At 39.0% G+C, this 18,663-nt stretch overlaps 3 protein-coding genes across 4 annotated transcripts; 1 reads left to right on the forward strand and 2 right to left on the reverse strand.

Moving 5' to 3' along the window:
* Nucleotides 1–8,281: 8,281 nt before the first annotated feature.
* LOC121790388 (exo-alpha-bergamotene synthase-like) lies at nt 8,282–10,390 on the forward strand. The gene is made up of 7 exons (XM_042188619.1): nt 8,282–8,368; nt 8,451–8,706; nt 8,799–9,174; nt 9,252–9,470; nt 9,541–9,679; nt 9,771–10,016; nt 10,097–10,390. Exons 1-7 carry the CDS (start codon nt 8,282–8,284, stop codon nt 10,388–10,390), a joined length of 1,617 nt encoding a protein of 538 aa, XP_042044553.1.
* Nucleotides 10,391–10,616: 226 nt separating this feature from the next.
* LOC121790391 lies at nt 10,617–15,568 on the reverse strand. 2 transcript variants are annotated; one of them, XM_042188623.1, is made up of 7 exons: nt 15,184–15,568; nt 15,004–15,102; nt 13,743–14,760; nt 13,493–13,647; nt 11,809–11,845; nt 11,479–11,540; nt 10,617–11,364 (listed from the first exon to the last, which is right to left on the reverse strand). In XM_042188623.1, the coding sequence occupies exons 3-7, from the start codon at nt 14,718–14,720 to the stop codon at nt 10,923–10,925; spliced, it is 1,674 nt and encodes a 557-aa protein (XP_042044557.1). In that variant the 5' UTR covers nt 14,721–14,760; nt 15,004–15,102; nt 15,184–15,568; the 3' UTR covers nt 10,617–10,922. The 2 variants fall into 2 exon arrangements, with proteins under 2 accessions (XP_042044557.1, XP_042044556.1); XM_042188622.1 differs by lacking the exon at nt 15,004–15,102.
* Nucleotides 15,569–16,387: 819 nt separating this feature from the next.
* Nucleotides 16,388–18,455, reverse strand: LOC121790389. The gene is made up of 2 exons (XM_042188620.1): nt 17,775–18,455; nt 16,388–17,118 (listed from the first exon to the last, which is right to left on the reverse strand). Exons 1-2 carry the CDS (start codon nt 18,304–18,306, stop codon nt 16,532–16,534), a joined length of 1,119 nt encoding a protein of 372 aa, XP_042044554.1. The 5' UTR covers nt 18,307–18,455; the 3' UTR covers nt 16,388–16,531.
* Nucleotides 18,456–18,663: the final 208 nt, after the last annotated feature.

Consider the following 18,663-nt stretch of genomic DNA (forward strand, 5'->3'; position numbering starts at 1 on the left):
CGCTTAGATTATCATTTTATCAGGTAAAAGTATCATTTTATTAAACAAAAATGACATTTTATTTACCAAAAATACCTATCATTCTATCGGCTGAAAGTATCATTCTACCCGGCAAACTATCATTCTATCGGCTGAAAGTATCATTCTATATCCGGCAAAACTATCATTTTATGCAGTAAACCTAACATTTATAAGTAAAAGTATCATTTTATATCAACTCAGAATATCATTCTATCCGGAAAAACTATCATTTTTATAAGGTTTCTGTAATTTTATCCGCTAAGATTATCATTTTAATCAGGTAAAAGTATTATTTTATTAAACAAAAATGTCATTTTATACACCAAAAATACCTATCATCTATCGGCTGAAAGTATCATTCTACCCCGGCAAAATTCTATCTTTCATCTATCGGCTGAAGTATCATTCTATCCCGGCAAAACTATCATTTTATGCAGTAAACCTAACATTTATAAGCTAAAAGTATCATTTTATCAACTCAGAGTATCATTCTCTATCCGGCAAAACTATCATTCTATGCAATAAACATATCATTTTATCATGTTATCATTTTATCAGTCGGTCAAAAGTATCATTTTATCACTCAGAGTATCATTCTATCCGGCAAAACTATCATTCTATGCAATAAACCTATCATTTTATCAGTCAGTCAAAAGTATCATTTTATCAACTCAAAGAATCATTCTATCCGGCAAAACTAACTATCCTTCTATGCATGACAATTGATTTGAATTTGCTAAATTTATAAAATTCTAACAATTCTAGATTAGAAATTATAAATATTGAAAAGACGCGTAAACTGGAGTAGACAATAAAATATTGAGATGGACTTGCTAAATCATAAAATTTCGAACAATTCCAGATTTAGAAGCCAGAAATATTTAAAAGACATAAATTGGAGCAGACAATAAAATATATTGAGAATCTTGCAAATTTATCGTTTTATAAATTTAGTGAAATACTTAATAAATACGACTGTAATTTGATGAGGGAAAGTGATATTAGATCCTTCAATAAAATAATACTCTTCTATAAAATAGTCAACCTTGTTTATATGGTTACGGTTCAATTTATAACAGCAATTTTTTACTCTATTAAATACTAAGTAGTCACCTTTAGTCGGGTTTGTTTGTGTAGTATTTTATTTCATTGTTGTATCTTTTGTTCTTTTTAATCTCAGCCACGTTTTTTTTTCATCCGACAGTAGATGGTGTCACGTATCATTTAATAATGCAGATATTTTCAGTTGAATAATGCAATACGACTAAGTTAATGCACCATTATAGTTGTACTAATGTACGATTTTCAGTTGAATACTGCACACCGACTCTAATAATGCGCCATTATAGTTGTAATAATGCCAGATCATCTGGACCGTTGATGAATGCGAATCTACACGGCTCATATTAAGAAGAATAAAGGATCTAAGGGATGAATAGGAGAATAACGCTCTCATATCCCTATATATATAAACGATAAATTGATGGGGGACCAAAGGCCCCCTGGCCCCAACGTGGCTTCGCCACTGGCAGTGGCGGAGGGAGAATAGAGGAAGAGGTAGAAGTGGTAACGTATAGTATACATTTTAAAGAATTGCGGTAATGGCCCATTTTAAATATTTTATACTATTAATTAATTTAACTGGAATAAAAAAAAATCGCTTCAAATTGGGCTTTTCAGGAGTTAGATGATATGAACTTGAAATAGGGAGAATCGAAATTGATCGGATTTGTGAATGATTAACTAAGTTGAGATTAGAAAGGGTGGCAGAATGAACACCGCCCAATTCACGCTCTCCACGAAAAATTTACTTCTGATTTTCCAATTTTTGGTGAGTAACGAATAATTTTTTTATATATTAAAAGAGATAATGTTGTTGGTTCTTTTTTGTTGGGAAGATCCCACATATGTAAGCATCGGAGCAAGGTAAGTATTTCTATACTTCTATTTTTAGGGATGTTAATTGGGCTAGTTTTATATATCCGACTTTTGGATAATTCTATTCAAATTATACATTAATTGAGTCTAACCCTAAATGTTGCGAGTAACCGATGGGGACTAATCGGGCTGAACTTTTATCAATTAGATATTTTCAACCCTAACCCTATAAGATTACGGGATATTCAGTTCAATTCACGGGTTTCTGGATTACATTGATAATTTGATATTCCTACCTTCAACCAACGGCCAATGATTTGATGATGTAACTAGCACTATTATAAACTTCATAGTATGTTTCTTTTTTCTCATTGTCTAATAGATATACGAGTCTTACATTTATATTGATTTACTGGCATTGTTTATATTTGCTATATTTCCTTAGTTCTTGGTGATTTTGCTTTGTTTTACTTGCTTACATAAATTTGCGTATTTGGTTATAAATTAATTATACAAGGTTTGTAGGGAAATCACTTTTCGTCTTTGCTATTCTTTTTTTTGTCTTTACTTTATTATGCAATTTAATATAATTAAGTACAAAATTGTTATTTGAATTTTGTTGTGCAATATTTTCTATTGGATCTAAGGATAATCACCACATATTACAAAAAGTTGACCGCTTACCAAGTTCCGTCCACGAAATTTTGTAATGCAAAACTTATCATTTTTATCTTTAATGAGTTTGAGACAGAGACAGAGACAGTGGTTTAGAGCCTATTATAGTAAGCTTGTGCATAGATACAAAGTAATACTCCATTCGTCCCGCTTTAGCCGTCCTAATTAATTTTGAGCACTTGTTTTATAAAAATGATAATAAATAATTAAAATGAAAAAATAGTAAAGTAAGAGAGAATAATGTAGAGAAGAATATTCTTCTCGTTTTTAACATGGAATAGGTACATGCACCGTATACATAATTTAGGATTACATATTTTGTGTAAATTGACTTGGACCCAAGATATATTAGTCTTATATATCGACCAATAACCAAGATGATAAGTTTAGATTTCGAAAATGTATTGTGTAACTATAAATCATACGCTCATCTCTACACAAATACATGAACTTTAGAACTCGTGAATAATACACAAACTTATGCATTGTTATAGTTTTTTCACAAATTGAGGACCAATCAAAACTAAAAGAAAATGCATGCCGACGTGACACCACTTCATTAAAATGACACCATTTTACTTATGTTAACTTAAATACACCTCACACACACTATCTTTCTCTAACATCATCCCCATGCAGTTTTTCTTTTTTTATTTGATACCAAATTTTCAATCGTATTTCATATATATATAGTCCCCTCCCCTACTTTAAATGGTACACAAAATGTCATTTTAGATTCAAACTTAATTAATATTCACCTTGTACAAAATTACAAAATATTTAAGCAAGTGTATGTATGTGTAAAACGTTCAAAGTTTGTGTGATAAATAAAAAAACACCCAAATTTCATATTTTTAGGTGTCAACTCTTAAATATAATCAGGAGTGGATGCAGAAAAATATCGATAAAGCATATGCTTTCAAATCTTATTTTAAATTTTGCAAAAGAAGTTTCAAAAAATAATTTTATTGAGAGTGTTTTAGCCCCTTCTCACTTACACATGAATCCGCTCTGAATATATTATACAAAGTATAATACTCACTTCGTCCCAAGGAAAGGGCCATCTTCCATGAGACGAGTGGAGTATTATTTATTTATGTTTCAATTGTCAACATCCTCTTCCAAACCCTTTAACGTGAAGTTTAGAGGGATTTTTTTTTTGTATTGGACAAGCTCTCTATCGAACTGACCCAAATTTAAAATCTAAATATATTGATGGGTTAGTTTTTTTTTTCTCTTTCAGTGTGAGTTCAGACATATTGCTAGGTCAATTAAATTTGGCCCATCGTTGGCGAGCTATTTTGATATCATGATAAATATTTAAACGAATCCAGCATAAAACAAATTGGTGATAGAGAAAGTGGTCCATGATACTTACTTTATGAAGTAGTGGTTTCAGTTCTCTCTTTACATCGAATATGAGATATTGTTACTTTTCCAATTGCAAACAAATCTTATATCCTTATGAATCTTATGAGTGCCAGTGGTATTAGTATAATTAAAATCTATATATATCCCCTCCAACTCAACTAATATTAAGGCAATCTCAACACTCATGCATTATTATTAAACCATTGTACTATGTTTCTCTGAGTTAACCTCGTACAATTCTGAAAACCGGTTTTCGAGCTCCTTCACATGCCTATGCTTTGAACATTGTGACTCGGCCTCATACTCAAATCTTTTGATAGTTGTGAAATAGTGATCTCTGCATCTCATCTCAGATATGCTAAGCTTCATCATTTTAGCTCTATTTAACTCGTTGTTGTTTCTGATTAATTATTTTCATCTTGTTCAGATCCAAATATATTAATTGATGAAGCGGCGAATTTTTGATGTTTGTAAATGCAGGAAATAAATGAAGATCAACACAGAGATTTTACGTGGTTCGATTTACTGAGGTAAATCTACGTCCACGGGGAGAAATGGGGGCAGGTTTGTATTGCTTGATCTGCGAATTACAGCTTACAACACTGGCCTGCTTTATGATATTCTCTCTAGAGAGCTTTTTAGAATTTAACAGAAGAAGAAGACCTTATCTATCTGACCTAGGTTCTATTTATACAGTGAACCAAGATCGTGGCATGCAGCATTTATTAGGTAGTGGATGTCGTGGAGATCGTGGCGACCTTGCATGGGTCCACTATCCTGCATGAGTTAATGACTGCTTGACACCACTAAATAGATCGTCGGTGTAGTGGAGGTGGAAATCTTGCATGAGTCCACTATCTCCTAGTTCGGTCGAATACTGAGACCGAACTGCTGAATTATTGCCGAGCAGCTTTTGCCGATCTGAGAGTAGAGCTTGATGCCGACCTGAGAGCAGAGCTTGATGAGTTGGCTTTCACCGAGTTGTAGGCTGGGGCCGAACTCTTTGGTTGTGCCGAACTGAACTCTTTAGTCACGCCGGACTGATACTCTTTAGTCATGCCGAACTGATACTCTGTCTTGGGCTTTACTGCTGTACTGATACTCTTTAGTCATGCCGAACTGATACTCTGTCTTGGGCTTTACTGCTGTTGGGCTTGTTTAGTACGTACTCCATCACTACCCCCCCCGAAAAGCGAAGTGAATCACTTCGGCATTCTGGATAAAAGTATGGGGTAAGTTGATGTTTGTCCACGGTCTCATGAAGTGAACTCTTCTTTGACCGGACTTGGTTTGTGTCCTAATTTGGCGAGTTTTATCGCTCGGATCGGACTTTCCGTTGTCCTAATTTGGGGATCGGACTTTCCCTTGTCCTAATTTGGGGATCGGACTTTCCCTTGTCCTAATTCGGCGAGTTTTATCGCGTGGGATCGGACTTTCCCTAGTCCTAATTCAGGCAAGTTTTATCGCGAGAATTGGACCTTTGTTGCAGTTCGTTTCAGACGAAGTGCTTGTTTAAGCTGAATTGTGGTCTTGTATCCTCTTTAGAAGCTTTGACGCACAATCGTGGGCTTGTTGCAGCTCGTTTCAGACGAACTGCTTGTTTAAGCTGAATTGTGGTCTTGTATCTTCTGTAGAAGCTTTGACTTACAATCGTTGGCTTGTTGCAGCTCGTTTCGGACGAACTGCTTGTTTTAAGCTGAATTGTAGTCTTGTATCTTCTGTAGAAGCTTTGACTCACAATCGTTTAGCTTGTATATGTTCTAAGAAGGGGATCAGCCTTCGAAGAACGAGATACCTCAGTTTTATTTGTAAGAGACGACACTCACATAGACAGACACAACGCACGTAGAGACAAGAACAAGTAAAAAACAAAGAAAACACATAAGACTGACTGACCGGACTGTCTCTTACAAATGGAACTTTTTGAGGTTGGAAACGTACCATGTTCGGGGTACTTGTGCTCCTGACGCGTGAGTCAATTTGTAAGACCCTTTGCCGAGGACTTCTGACACCCGATATGGACCTTCCCATGTGGGTTCGAGTTCGCCCAGCTTTTCTGCTCGGCTTACTTAGATCTCCCACTTGAAATTGCAGCTTCTTCACCCTTTGGTTGTAATACCGGGCTACTTGCTCCTTGTACTTGGCTGCTTTTAGGCAGGCCAATTCTCTTCTTTCTTCGGCAAGATCTAGTTCGGCTCTCAGTCCGTCACCATTCATTTCTGAGGAGAAATTGAGTTCGGGGACTGGATATGCCGATCTCAACCGGAATCACGGCTTCAGTGCCGTACACCATCGAGTTCGGCTCCGGTGTGACTTCGGTCATTTCGCCGGCCTCTGATTCCGGCTGCTGTGATTGCTATGCTTGATGGTGCCGAACTGATTGCTCGGCACTTTTAAGCGCAATCTGCGAACACACTTGCTCTTTTTCGATCACCTCGGATGACCGCTATCTCTCCTTTAGTGGAGAAGGTGTTCGGCGAGGATGCCTCTGATCGCTATGACCGGGCTTCTTTTTGTCTTCTCTAGATGAGCTGTCTAAAGACCGTTTTCGACGGTCTGCCTCATCGGCACGAGAAAACTTGTCCGCAATGTCCCACATCTCTTGAGCTGTTTGCGGACCGCACTCCACGAGCTTTCTGTAGAGAGCTCCGGGCAGGATTCCATTTTGGAATGCCGAAATGACAAGTAGATCATTGAGATTATCTACTTGTAGGCATTCCTTGTGGAATCTCGTCATAAAATCGCTGATCTTTTCGTCGCGACCTTGACGTATAGAAAGCAGCTGAGCCGAAGTGATCCGGGCTTCCGCTTTCTGAAAGAACCTCCTGTGGAAAGCATCCATGAGATCTCGGTAGGATCTGATGCTGCCTTGAGGAAGGCTGTCGAACCACCTTCTGGCGTTCCCGATGAGCAGCTCGGGGAACAGCTTGCACATATGGACCTCATTGAGACCCTGGTTCGCCATATTATATTGATAGCGTCCCAGGAAGTCATGAGGATCCTCCAGCCCATCATAAGTCATTGACGGTGCCCGGTAGTTCCGCGTCAAAGGAGTTCGGGTGATATCGTCCGAGAACGGAGTCTTTAATGCTCCGTATATGGCGAACCCGACATCTCTTCGGTACGGAGGAGATGGAGTTCTCCTGTGGTTCCGGTACCGAGGAGGAACAGGAACATGTCGGGGTTGAGGATTCTTTCTCCTGGAAGACACGTCACTACTGCGGTAGTGACTTTCATGCCTAGACGAGGAGGGAGAATCCGTCGTTGTCTTCTCCGGCTGTTGGCTCTTCTGCAGGAAGGTTAAGAACTCCTCCTGCTTCTCGGCCAAGAACAGCTTGACAGCTTCATTTAAATCGGGCTGCTGGGAAGACTCGGTGCGATGACTCCTGGAGTGGCTTGTTCCTTCTTCGTGAGAACCGGAGGTAGATGTCTCCCGAGGCCGTTTTTCAGACCTGCGAGCTGGACTAGCTTCCTCACGGTGATCACGAACGGTATTATGGGTGTTATGTGATCTGGTATGCATTTTTTTTGGTGGAGGAGGATCAAAAACTCGCTTTATCACAAATTTGGTTCTCTGCTTCCCACAGACGGCGCCAGTGATGAAGCGGCGAATTTTTGATGTTTGTAAATGCAGGAAATAAATGAAGATCAACACAGAGATTTTACGTGGTTCGATTTACTGAGGTAAATCTACGTCCACGGGGAGAAATGGGGGCAGGTTTGTATTGCTTGATCTGCGAATTACAGCTTACAACACTGGCCTGCTTTATGATATTCTCTCTAGAGAGCTTTTTAGAATTTAACAGAAGAAGAAGACCTTATCTATCTGACCTAGGTTCTATTTATACAGTGAACCAAGATCGTGGCATGCAGCATTTATTAGGTAGTGGATGTCGTGGAGATCGTGGCGACCTTGCATGGGTCCACTATCCTGCATGAGTTAATGACTGCTTGACACCACTAAATAGATCGTCGGTGTAGTGGAGGTGGAAATCTTGCATGAGTCCACTATCTCCTAGTTCGGTCGAATACTGAGACCGAACTGCTGAATTATTGCCGAGCAGCTTTTGCCGATCTGAGAGTAGAGCTTGATGCCGACCTGAGAGCAGAGCTTGATGAGTTGGCTTTCACCGAGTTGTAGGCTGGGGCCGAACTCTTTGGTTGTGCCGAACTGAACTCTTTAGTCACGCCGGACTGATACTCTTTAGTCATGCCGAACTGATACTCTGTCTTGGGCTTTACTGCTGTACTGATACTCTTTAGTCATGCCGAACTGATACTCTGTCTTGGGCTTTACTGCTGTTGGGCTTGTTTAGTACGTACTCCATCACTAATCATGGAGGAGGTCATCAGGAGGTCAGCAAACTACGAAGCCAGTATCTGGGACGACGATTACATTCAGTCGTTCGCAAGTCCATACACGGTAAAACTAGCATCATTAATTGCAGTTCATGCACACGAACACATTGAATGTATTTCACACAATGTGTTGAACATTCATGTAGGGGGAGAAGTACGTTCGCGAAGCTGAGAAGCTGAAAGATCTGGTGAAAATACTGATCCACGAAACCGAACACGAGCTCGACCAGCTTCACCTTATCGACAATATGACGAGACTAGGTGTATCTGGCCACTTCAAGGACCAGATAACTAAACTGTTGACCAACATTTATGAGGCACAAGAATGGTGTGAAGAGGACTTGCATTTCACATCTCTCAAATTCAGACTTCTCAGACAGCATGGTTATCATGTTCCTCAAGGTTAATTCTAACACATTTTAATCAAACTAAATTACTAACAATATTTTCTTAACTAACTGACTAACTGATCCTTAACGGATTTGTTGGTGCAGAGGTTTTCTGTAGTTTGATGGATGAGGAAGGAAATTTCAAGGCCTCCCTTTGTGAAGATGTGAGAGGGCTCGTATCTCTGTATGAAGCTTCGTATCTAAGCATGGAAGGGGAAAGCATAATGGATTTAGCCAAAGATTTCTCACTGAATCATCTTGCTCAAAAGCTTGACCAAATCACAGAGCCGCATCTAAAGGAGCAAGTGAGGCATGCTTTGGAGTTTCCTCAGCATTGGAGATTGCAGAAGCTAGAAGCCAGGTGGTTCATACAAGCGTACGAGAATACCTCTGAAGCAAACCTTATTCTGGTGGAGCTGGCTAAGTTGGAGTATAACATGGTACAAGCAACATACCAGCAAGAGCTCAAACGACTTTCAAGGTAAATTAGTTAGTAGTACTAGTTTTTACTTTTTAGTTAGATTGGAAGCATTCATTGTTGGTGATTTACAATTTTAGTTGGTATAGAGAGACTGGTCTTCCGGAAAAGCTAGGATTTGTTAGGCACCGGTTGGCAGAGAGCTTCTTGTGGGCTCTGGGATTCGTTCCGGAGCCTCATCTTGGATATTCAAGGGAGATTTTGAGCAAGATAGCTGTGTTTATCAACATAATAGATGACATATACGACGTTTATGGCACCTTGGAAGAACTTCAGTTGTTCACTGACACAATCGAGAGGTTGGTTTGATTGCTTCATTTATTCACATGTATCATTGTCAATTGCAACCACTAATGCTACTACCTTTAGGTGGGATATTAATTCACTGGACAGCCTTCCAGAATATATGAAGATTTGCTTCTTAGCTCTCTTCAATTCTGTGAATGAATTGGCTTATCATATACTCAGAGACCAAGGTTTCCTTGTCATCTCTAATCTTAAGAATCTGGTAAAAACATGTGTATATGTTATCTATATACTATGATTATGATAATTAATGTATGAGGAAGTTTGGTAGTAATGTGTGTTTGTTGTTTCAGTGGGCAGAACTGTGTAGAGCTTACTACTTAGAAGCAGCATGGTTTCACAGCGGTTATGTCCCAACCACATATGAGTACCTAAATACAGCTTGGATTTCCATTTCTGGCCCTCTACTTCTTTTTTATGGTTACTTCACCACAAATCTTATCAACAAGAATGAATTGAAGAGCTTAGAGCAATATCCTGGCATCATTCGTTGGCCATCCACAGTTCTTCGTCTGGCCGATGACTTGGGAACTTCATCTGTAAGAAAACTATGTACTAATTTATAATATAGCTTAAGCCTCAACACATCCATGTATGAATATAGAGTGTTCTTGAACAGGACGAAATGAAACGAGGGGATGTTCCAAAAACAATGGAGTGCTACATGAAGGAGACGGGATGCTCTGAGGAGGATGCTCGCAAGCATATAAAGCAGGTGATAGACACGGCACTGAAGCGAATGAACAAAGAGATATTGATGGAGAATCCCATAAAGAATTTTGGGCAGACTGCCATGAACCTTGGACGAATCTCACTCTGCATGTATCAGCATGGAGATGGCTTCGGCCTTCCCCATTCCGAAACCAAGAAAAATCTGGTGTCCCTTCTCGTTCAGCCCTTTTCGATGCCTTGAATTCCTATGCAGCAGCTTTAAACATATGTAGTATTTCAATAAGTATGCCTTGAACTCAACTCATCAAATCTGAGTTCTGAACAAGGAGACTAGCTGCTGTTTATTAACTTGTATCCAACATTCTGTATAATTATCAAGTCTGGTTTCTTATTATGTTGACATTATTGTCCAAAGTTCTCATCTCCCCAAGATCAACATCATAAGTATTTATAGAGATGCCCACGACTGAAATCGAAAACAAGAAAAGAAGTAATTAGCACAGAATTCCAAATGTAGCTGAATGATAATCAGCACAAGTTGGTTGAGGGTGTTGTTCAGTTAATAATTATTCCATGAACAATCTAGTTTTTAATCCCCTATGATGGGTACAACATAAAAACAATGTGGTTCACGTCCTTTGTTCTTCTTATAAGCACAAGCATCTGGCCAGATATTGCGCGCCTCCAGATTTGATTAATTCACCCAAATTCGCCTCAGCACAATGTAAAGCTCAGGCCTGTGACCTTCCTCCCACAATTTCTTCATTTCAATTTCAGTAACCATTGATCTGAGGCCTTGGTGTTGGGCCCGTAAGTCTGGAAAAGGGCATCTGATTGCGACCAGGGATGCCTCTAGGGCCAGACGCTCGATCAGCAGCAGTTGGATCTGATACTGATTTTGAGAAGGCCTGGGCCAGCTCAACTGCAGATGCTGCTTTCCCAAATCGCATGGGGGCATCTGTTGGTGCTGGCTTGCCATGTTCAATAGGTTTTCGCCAAGTCTCTGGAGATGGTGCCCTATCCTGTGGCTGTTTTGGTTGCTGGTTCCGATTCTTCTCAGCATCTTTATTATTTCTCCATATTTCGCTTTGCTTGTTGTTCCTCCTTTGTGAATCGCTTCTCTCAACATCCAGCTGGTTTTCTCGCCTGTTAGAGTATTTAGCCATCCTTTGATTGGTAGGAATACCTTCAGACTTTGGAGAAACTTCCTTCACCCTGTAAGTGTAAAAAATGCAAATAAAATACAAGAGTCATTTTCATGAATGCCTAAATATCAAGTACAACCATATGTGCAATAACATCCAAAGCTGCACACAAGTAACCAAATACCTCAATGCAGGTTGACCCTCGTAGTTGATTAAGTCATCTTCAACCCCACGTGCCTTAAGAACCTGCCACATTTCCAGCAATTCTTAACAAAAGCAAAAGCAATACTAGCTTTGAAACTATATGAACTGATTAGACGAGACAGAGAATTTTCATATCCCTCTTTTTCTAATGAGAAAAATGCTCAAATACACCAAGAGCTTTGAGATTTTAAATAGAAGGATTGAGATTCTTTGTTTTCTGAATGTTGTTTTCTGAAACAGAATTCAGGTTCTTTGTTTACAACTACAAGGAGTAAACAAGCTTTCTGAAATGAGATAAAAGTGAACTCACCAATTCCCGAGGCCGAGCTTCCCCAAAAACAGTCCCTCTGGAGCAACAAGACAAGCAGAAAATATGTCAGAAGTTATACCTCCCACAGGAGACAAGGATAATTCAAATAGAAATATGCACACAGATAAAGTTGTGCCGGAACAAAGTAAGTGCAGCCAGTTTAACCATTTTATTTCAGTGCAAAATCAGCTAAAAATATCCAATTCAGTGGACCCAACAGATTTGTGTTATATTCGTTGTCCATGTAGAGTGTAAACAATGAGCAATGTGAAACAAAGGCTTCAAGGAAACCATATATTGTCTGGCAAGTGTAACATAGCTTATCCAAACACAATACTAACAAGCTTTCAAATAAACAAGGAACCTCAAGAAATAGCTATAATTCAGTTCGGCCCTTCCCAAAATGGCAATAGTACCTAAAGGCTGCATCTAATTCTCTTATAGCCGTTACCTTCAAGAAATAGAGATAACTGACATTCGACTATTTGGGCATTACAAGGTAAAGATTATATCATAGAATTTTAAGGGTACAAGAAAATCAGATAAAGATGATCCATGCTGCTCATTGCTCAAGATGAGACTCAGGGTGCAACTGCAACACCATCCAAGCATTTTTTTACTTTTCTTTTAAGCACATTGTTTTCTCTTTTTCAAAGCCATCAGATTTGATACACCTCAACATTCAACATTGTCAGTTTACCAAAATAACTAGACACATTTGGAGTAGCTGCAATGAAAATAAACAAATAAACCTGGTAGTAAACCACCAATCAGGTCACAAATGCTGCAAAAGGAAAAACAATAGTGGATAAACAAATTCATTTCAACTAAAATTGCCTGCCTCACCCCCTCTTCAGTCCATAGGCAATATTTAATTTTTGTATAGGTTTTAATCTTCAATTAATCTGCGACCCACTCCGTATAAAGGGACAGGAATTACACCCACTAGGCCACTACAAATAGTGGATAAACAAATCCATTTCAACTCCTCACCCCCTCTTGCGTCCATAACATCGTGCTTTTTATTGAGCCTGCAAATGATGATTTTATCAAACTACAGCATTACACAATCACCCCCAACCTCATCCCCCGTACTTGTGCATACTTCATATATGAATTATGCTTAAGGGTTGAGATTACATATGACCATGCCAGAAACACTTTCAGAAAAGCAAAGCCCAACATCAGCATCCACTAAAGGCTAACCTAAATTATATCATAAAATTCAATAATGGATACATATCTCTTCACACCCCTCCAAAAATTTCATTACTCCCTCTATCTGACAGCATAGAATTACTAGAAATATATTGACTATGAGTAGCTTATCTTGGGAGAGACCTGATAAATCAAACAAATACTCCCCCTGTCCGTGAATAGGAGTCCCGTTTTTCTATTTTAGTCCGTCCGCGAATAGGAGTCCCGGTTCCCTTTTACCTTAAATGGTAATATTGTCCGACTCCCACTTCCACTAACTAATTCCAATCACATTTCATTTAAACTAATATATACTAGTGGGACCCATATTCCACTAACACTTTTTCACTCACTTTTCTAAATATTTCTTAAAACCCGGGCCGCTAAGGAATGGGACTCCTAATTGTGGACGGAGATTTGACAGAAAAATAAAGAGATAACAACAAATTTAAAAAAATCTAAAAGAAAAGAAATACAAACTCTGAACCTTTTGACTTCTTTGTTTCCTTCTAGTTGCTCATGGGATTGAAACCGCGGCTTCAAATTCAGTTTTGGGCGCTCTGGAGCTCGATCACCAACAATAGAGTTTTTAACTTCAAGGTTGTCCTCCATGTGGAGATTATCACTAGTCTGCTCATATCTCTGAACTCAAAAATAAAAACAGAAATGCAATGTTAAAGCTAAACTATGAAGATAAAATATTTAAATAAGATTTAAAGCCTTTTTCACCAATTTACCTGCTTTTGATCAATTGGAGATTCTATATTTTCCAATGGTTTAGATCTTGGAAGTAATTTGAGCTTAGGTCTTTCTGACGATTCTGAAGAAAATGCTGACTGAATCGACTGGAAACCGTTAGCAGTAGCAGGAGTGCTTTTCTCATATGAATCCACACGTACGGCAGATTTTGCCCTATCATAAGCTTGTGGCACCTCCCTTCCACCACCGTGAAATGTTAGACTTCTTTCGGCATGCACAACCAAACCAACGTCTTGATAGTCTGAGTCAGCAACCACATCTAACCTATTGTAGGTTTTCCTAATGTGTGCATTACTAGAATTATACTCAAACTTCCCCTCGGTTTCGGGATGTCCAAAGACTGCAGCATCTTTTTGAGGATTCATTTGTTGGTTTGAGCTCCACCGACCAGATGAGATCTTCTCGAGTGCACTGGCATGGGCTAACTTTGTCTCGGCCTCTGGAGCTGACCATGCAGCAGCTGCAGGCTCTTTCATGCTAGAAGCCTCCTTCCTTATCCCCCAGGCATTTGGATGTGATCCAGCCACCGATTGCCCAGCATTGCCACCAACAACTGGATAACTCGACCCATAACTGCGACTGCCACTTAAAGTTTGATTGTTGAACTTCGAATTGTGCACTTCAACAACCCTCCCTGCATAAGAGCCACCAGTGGAGCCAGCTGATAGCTGGGATACAGGAATGGAAGGACTACTACCAACTCTAGCACCAGATATAACATTATCTGTCTTATGCTCCATCGCGCGACTCGGTTGAGAACGAAAGCTTTCATCAGCAATTGTTCTGCGAGGGCCTGAACCACCATCCAAAGGCTTGCGCTCATCCTCATCAAAATTACGACCTATATGGGAACTATGACTTAGAAATGGGGATTTTTCATCAAGGGCCCTAGCTGAGCCAGCAGATGCTGGCCGCAGCCGATGTTCAGGCCTTCCTGCCGAGTTACCCCATGACATCTGCCGATCAAATCCACCACGATCAACAGGCCTTGCAGTCCTGTCAAAATATTGTGTATGATATAAGTGACTAGAGTTTACTCCATAATTTCTACAAAAGGCACAACCTTATATACCATCGTAACTCACACGATTCAATCAAGCTAAACAATAATAAGGGTTTTGCAATTCAAAAGTTTCAGAAAACAGAAACCCGCATAACAGATAGTGAGATCAAATCTAAAGCCTCATTCAGCAATAAGTTAAAGTCTTTCTTCACCAAATACAATAATGGGACACATACCTTAAGATCTATTGCAAAAAGGATCAACCGTATAAAAAAAAGTAATCATAAGCGGCTACATGAGATGCGTTGCGAAATATCAAAGCAGATTCAGAAAACCTAGATATAGCAAAACACATTCCAAAATAAATAGTGGAAAACGACCAAAATTTCAATAAATTAACGCAAAACCAGACTCACACGCCGGGTGCAGAGGGAAGAGGGAGATCGGAAGGAATCGAGCCACCGTGAAAATCCTTCAGCGTCATCGTTGCCTTCTTCTTCGACATTTTCCCCTCACTTCCGCTCTCCAAATTATCGAATAAATGGGATTGTATTATACCAATATAAATATAAATATAAATATATATACGGATTAAACGAATCTCTACAAATCGATTAGCAAAGAGATTAAGAGAAGACGATAAGAAAAACCATGGGACAGATATATCTGTCACGGAATCGACGGAGCGAATAAATTGAATCAATCAAGGGCAGAAGAAGGATGGTGGTAGAAGCGATTTGAGATTTGGGTGAAGGGTTTGGAAACTAAGTGTTGTACATTTAGCGAGGCTTCATTTTCTATCTCCTCCGCTTTCCCGTGTTGTACTTTCACAGAACACTGCCACGCGTTCTCGATTTTTTTTTCATTTTCACATATGAAAATAAATATGCTAAAATTAAAAATTGCCATTATTAAATAGATCTTCCCATGTTTAAAAATGGAAAATCTAAGATTCAACACTGCATTTATTTATACAAACTCCAAACCTTGGTATTTTCTCTTTTAGGACGAAATAAAATACCGTAATTAGCATTTGAAGTCGATTCAACAATGATTTCAACATTTCTTGTTTCGGCAAATCAAATCAATATTATTATCTTACTATAAAAGGCTTGGCGTAATATATGGTTGATAAAAAATCATTAAATTCAGTATTTGATTTGCGTAATTTAGCGTGTGATGGTCTGATGGATTGTTATTTATGACATAAAATTTTGATTGTTTAGTTAACTTTACTGGATACTAGTGTCTAAAACGACAGTGTTTCACAATTACTTTTGCAAGGATTTTCTGAAACAAAAGTTTAACTTACAATTGAAAGAAATTTTAGAAATAACAAAAATTCATATTTTATGAATTCATTTTATTTAACTACACTAAGTACATCGAAAAATTGGTGAGGTAAAAAAATACTATATGAATATTTTTTTTTTTTTTGTAAATTAGTGTAAGTTCAAATTCTAATGTTGAACATCAATTTTTCAGGTACCTTTGTAGAATTGAAATGTATCGTTGGTATGCTCTTGATAGTACCTTTTCTAATGGTATATTGTAGTATATAAATTCACATTTCAATTAAAAATGAAATTATAGAGTTCCGTGACATCACCTTTCAAGCAATTTTGAATGATAAAAACCCAACATTACTATAAAAAAGCCATCTTATGAGATAGGAAAAAATGACATTACACAGTTTTTCCAAGAATGGAGTATAAGAAGCAGCAGAATTAATGGTATGAAAAACTATCAAGTGGAAGACTATGTTCAACACTTATATATGACTACAAAGCAAGGAAGCAGAGCTCTGGGGCTGAGCAAATAGAGCTCTTCAATGTTGGAGTGAGCACCAACTTTCCCAGCAACCGAATCAAAACCGGATTCAACAGCCATTTCGTCCATACTCTCGACCGGCTTATGCACCCTTCCAGCTACCACTCTACAAACTACTAGGGCCTTCCTCAACGACGAATCCCCCTCCACCATCTCAATGGCTCTCCCACTCGTCGAAGCAGTGAACACTCCCTCTTTCTTTGCCACGAACCCGTCTCTTAGGATCTGGCACACCCTGCATTTCTCTGAAGTGCAGAGGCCGGACGACCCCTTGAGGCCGAGGCTGCACTCCACTGTCGCACCGTGGAATCTCAGCAGCTCGTTCCCATCGGCCAGGCAACGGGGATGTTTTTTAGCTAGCTTGTTTGCTCTGATTTTCACTACCTCTCGGTATTCCTCAAATTGGGCTAATGTTCGTTGCATGTTGTGCACCTTCAGAATCCTCTCGATTTTGTCGAGCCTCGCTCGACAGATTATCTCCACGATCCTTCGGGAAGAGTCTCCCTCGCCGAGTTCACTAACTAAAAACACAGAGACAACGACTTTCAGTAAGACGTTCATGCAAAAACAATTAAATATTAAGTACTTGTACTATTCGCATGCTTTTGCTAGAGTACAAAAAACTTAAATCTTAAACACTTGCACTATTCACATATACTTACAATTAAGATTTTTACGAATTTAATTAAAACAACTACTACAACTTAAATAATTGAAAAAAAAAATCATAGTTTGTATAAAAAAAATTTACTCCTTAGGTATGAACAATAGAATTCTCATTTTAACATTTCGGTTCGTCCGTCGATATGAATAGTCTCATTTTGCTATTTTGATTCGTAAACCAATAGGAGTCTTATTCACATTCCATAAAAGTAAGATTGACATTTTTCATGAAACTAAGTAGAGACTCTTATTTGTGGAGGAATGAAGTACATAATTGAAAATGTATTGGCCTCTGGAGTAAAACTAAATTAACTTTTTTTTATAGTAATTCGGATTTTATAATAAAAATTTGTTTATGTCATGTGTCACACATTAATTGCCACATAAAAGCGTGCTTAGGAAGCTGTGGCAGCATGCTTTAAGCACGCAAGCACACGCTTTATCCTCCCTAAGCAGGCTGATGCCGATGCCCTCGCACTCATAACCAAACCACATTAACTAAAAAGTTGCAAACCTGCGTGTTTTGAGAGATGATGCGCCTCAACAGCTTCCCATCTAACAAACTGGTCGCCACATTTAGGGCAGAAGGGGCCTCCGAACGAAGATCTCGGCCTCGTCGAAGCAACGCCACCCCTCCTGGACGATCTCCTGACCGGGCTGCCCAGGACGACCGGTTTATGCCCCACACGAAACCCGACAAAATCGGAGCCTCCGCGTATTTTCAGTTCACAAGTAGCACTATCAAGCACAACATGATGTGTTATCGGGTTGTGAAGCTCGCTGCTTCCGATGGATCTCGGGCTGCTGATCCGCGGCTGTTTCTCCTCCGTATGCCTCTTGCTCCCGTTGATCACGTCTTTCAGATTCGCGATCGACCTCGAACAACCACACCGCCCGCTGCCAACGCCACCCGGCTTCTTCGTGCTCAGATTCTTTCTTCCCGTGTCCGGATCGTGGACATCGGCTTCCTGTGATCGGCATTTCATCGACCTTCGCAGACCGATCCAAACAGGTGGCATTTTTGGCTTGTTTGATTTCTTGATCATAAATATATATTCACAGCGAGTGTGAAGAGAGAATACATGGAAAACATTGATGTGGAAGATATACGCAATAGTGAGTAAATGAGGAAATATAGAAGTATTTATGGCTAATAGTATATATTAAGATTTGAGACTGTAGATATGAAAGATTAGGCCACATATGGTAAGGATTTCGAATGACATTGCACGTTTTTTTCGAAATAGAGCAATACAGAAATTAGCCTGCCAAAATAATAGGAATAAAAAGGTCATTATTTTGAGATAAAATATTGCAACAAGAATGGATAACTCTATTCAATAATTCAATCCCTTGGAAATCGAGGGACCAAACTCGCCACCTAAATTATTAAATTTATGAAA

The sequence above is a fragment of the Salvia splendens genome, unplaced genomic scaffold (genome assembly GCF_004379255.2).
Source record: "Salvia splendens isolate huo1 unplaced genomic scaffold, SspV2 ctg499, whole genome shotgun sequence".
Lineage (NCBI taxonomy): Eukaryota > Viridiplantae > Streptophyta > Magnoliopsida > Lamiales > Lamiaceae > Salvia > Salvia splendens.

Coding starts and splice junctions, on each gene's coding strand:
- LOC121790388 (XM_042188619.1), top strand. CDS start 8,282: ATGGAGGAGGTCATCAGGAGGTCAGCAAACTACGAAGCCAGTATCTGG. Junction 8,369..8,450: donor CGTTCGCAAGTCCATACACG/GTAAAACTAGCA, acceptor ACATTCATGTAG/GGGGAGAAGTACGTTCGCGA. Junction 9,680..9,770: donor TCTCTAATCTTAAGAATCTG/GTAAAAACATGT, acceptor TTGTTGTTTCAG/TGGGCAGAACTGTGTAGAGC.
- LOC121790391 (XM_042188622.1), bottom strand. CDS start 15,272: ATGTCGAAGAAGAAGGCAACGATGACGCTGAAGGATTTTCACGGTGGC. Junction 13,648..13,742: donor CTCCAATTGATCAAAAGCAG/GTAAATTGGTGA, acceptor TTTTGAGTTCAG/AGATATGAGCAGACTAGTGA. Junction 11,541..11,808: donor AAGCTCGGCCTCGGGAATTG/GTGAGTTCACTT, acceptor GAAATGTGGCAG/GTTCTTAAGGCACGTGGGGT.
- LOC121790389 (XM_042188620.1), bottom strand. CDS start 18,306: ATGATCAAGAAATCAAACAAGCCAAAAATGCCACCTGTTTGGATCGGT. Junction 17,119..17,774: donor TCATCTCTCAAAACACGCAG/GTTTGCAACTTT, acceptor CTGTGTTTTTAG/TTAGTGAACTCGGCGAGGGA.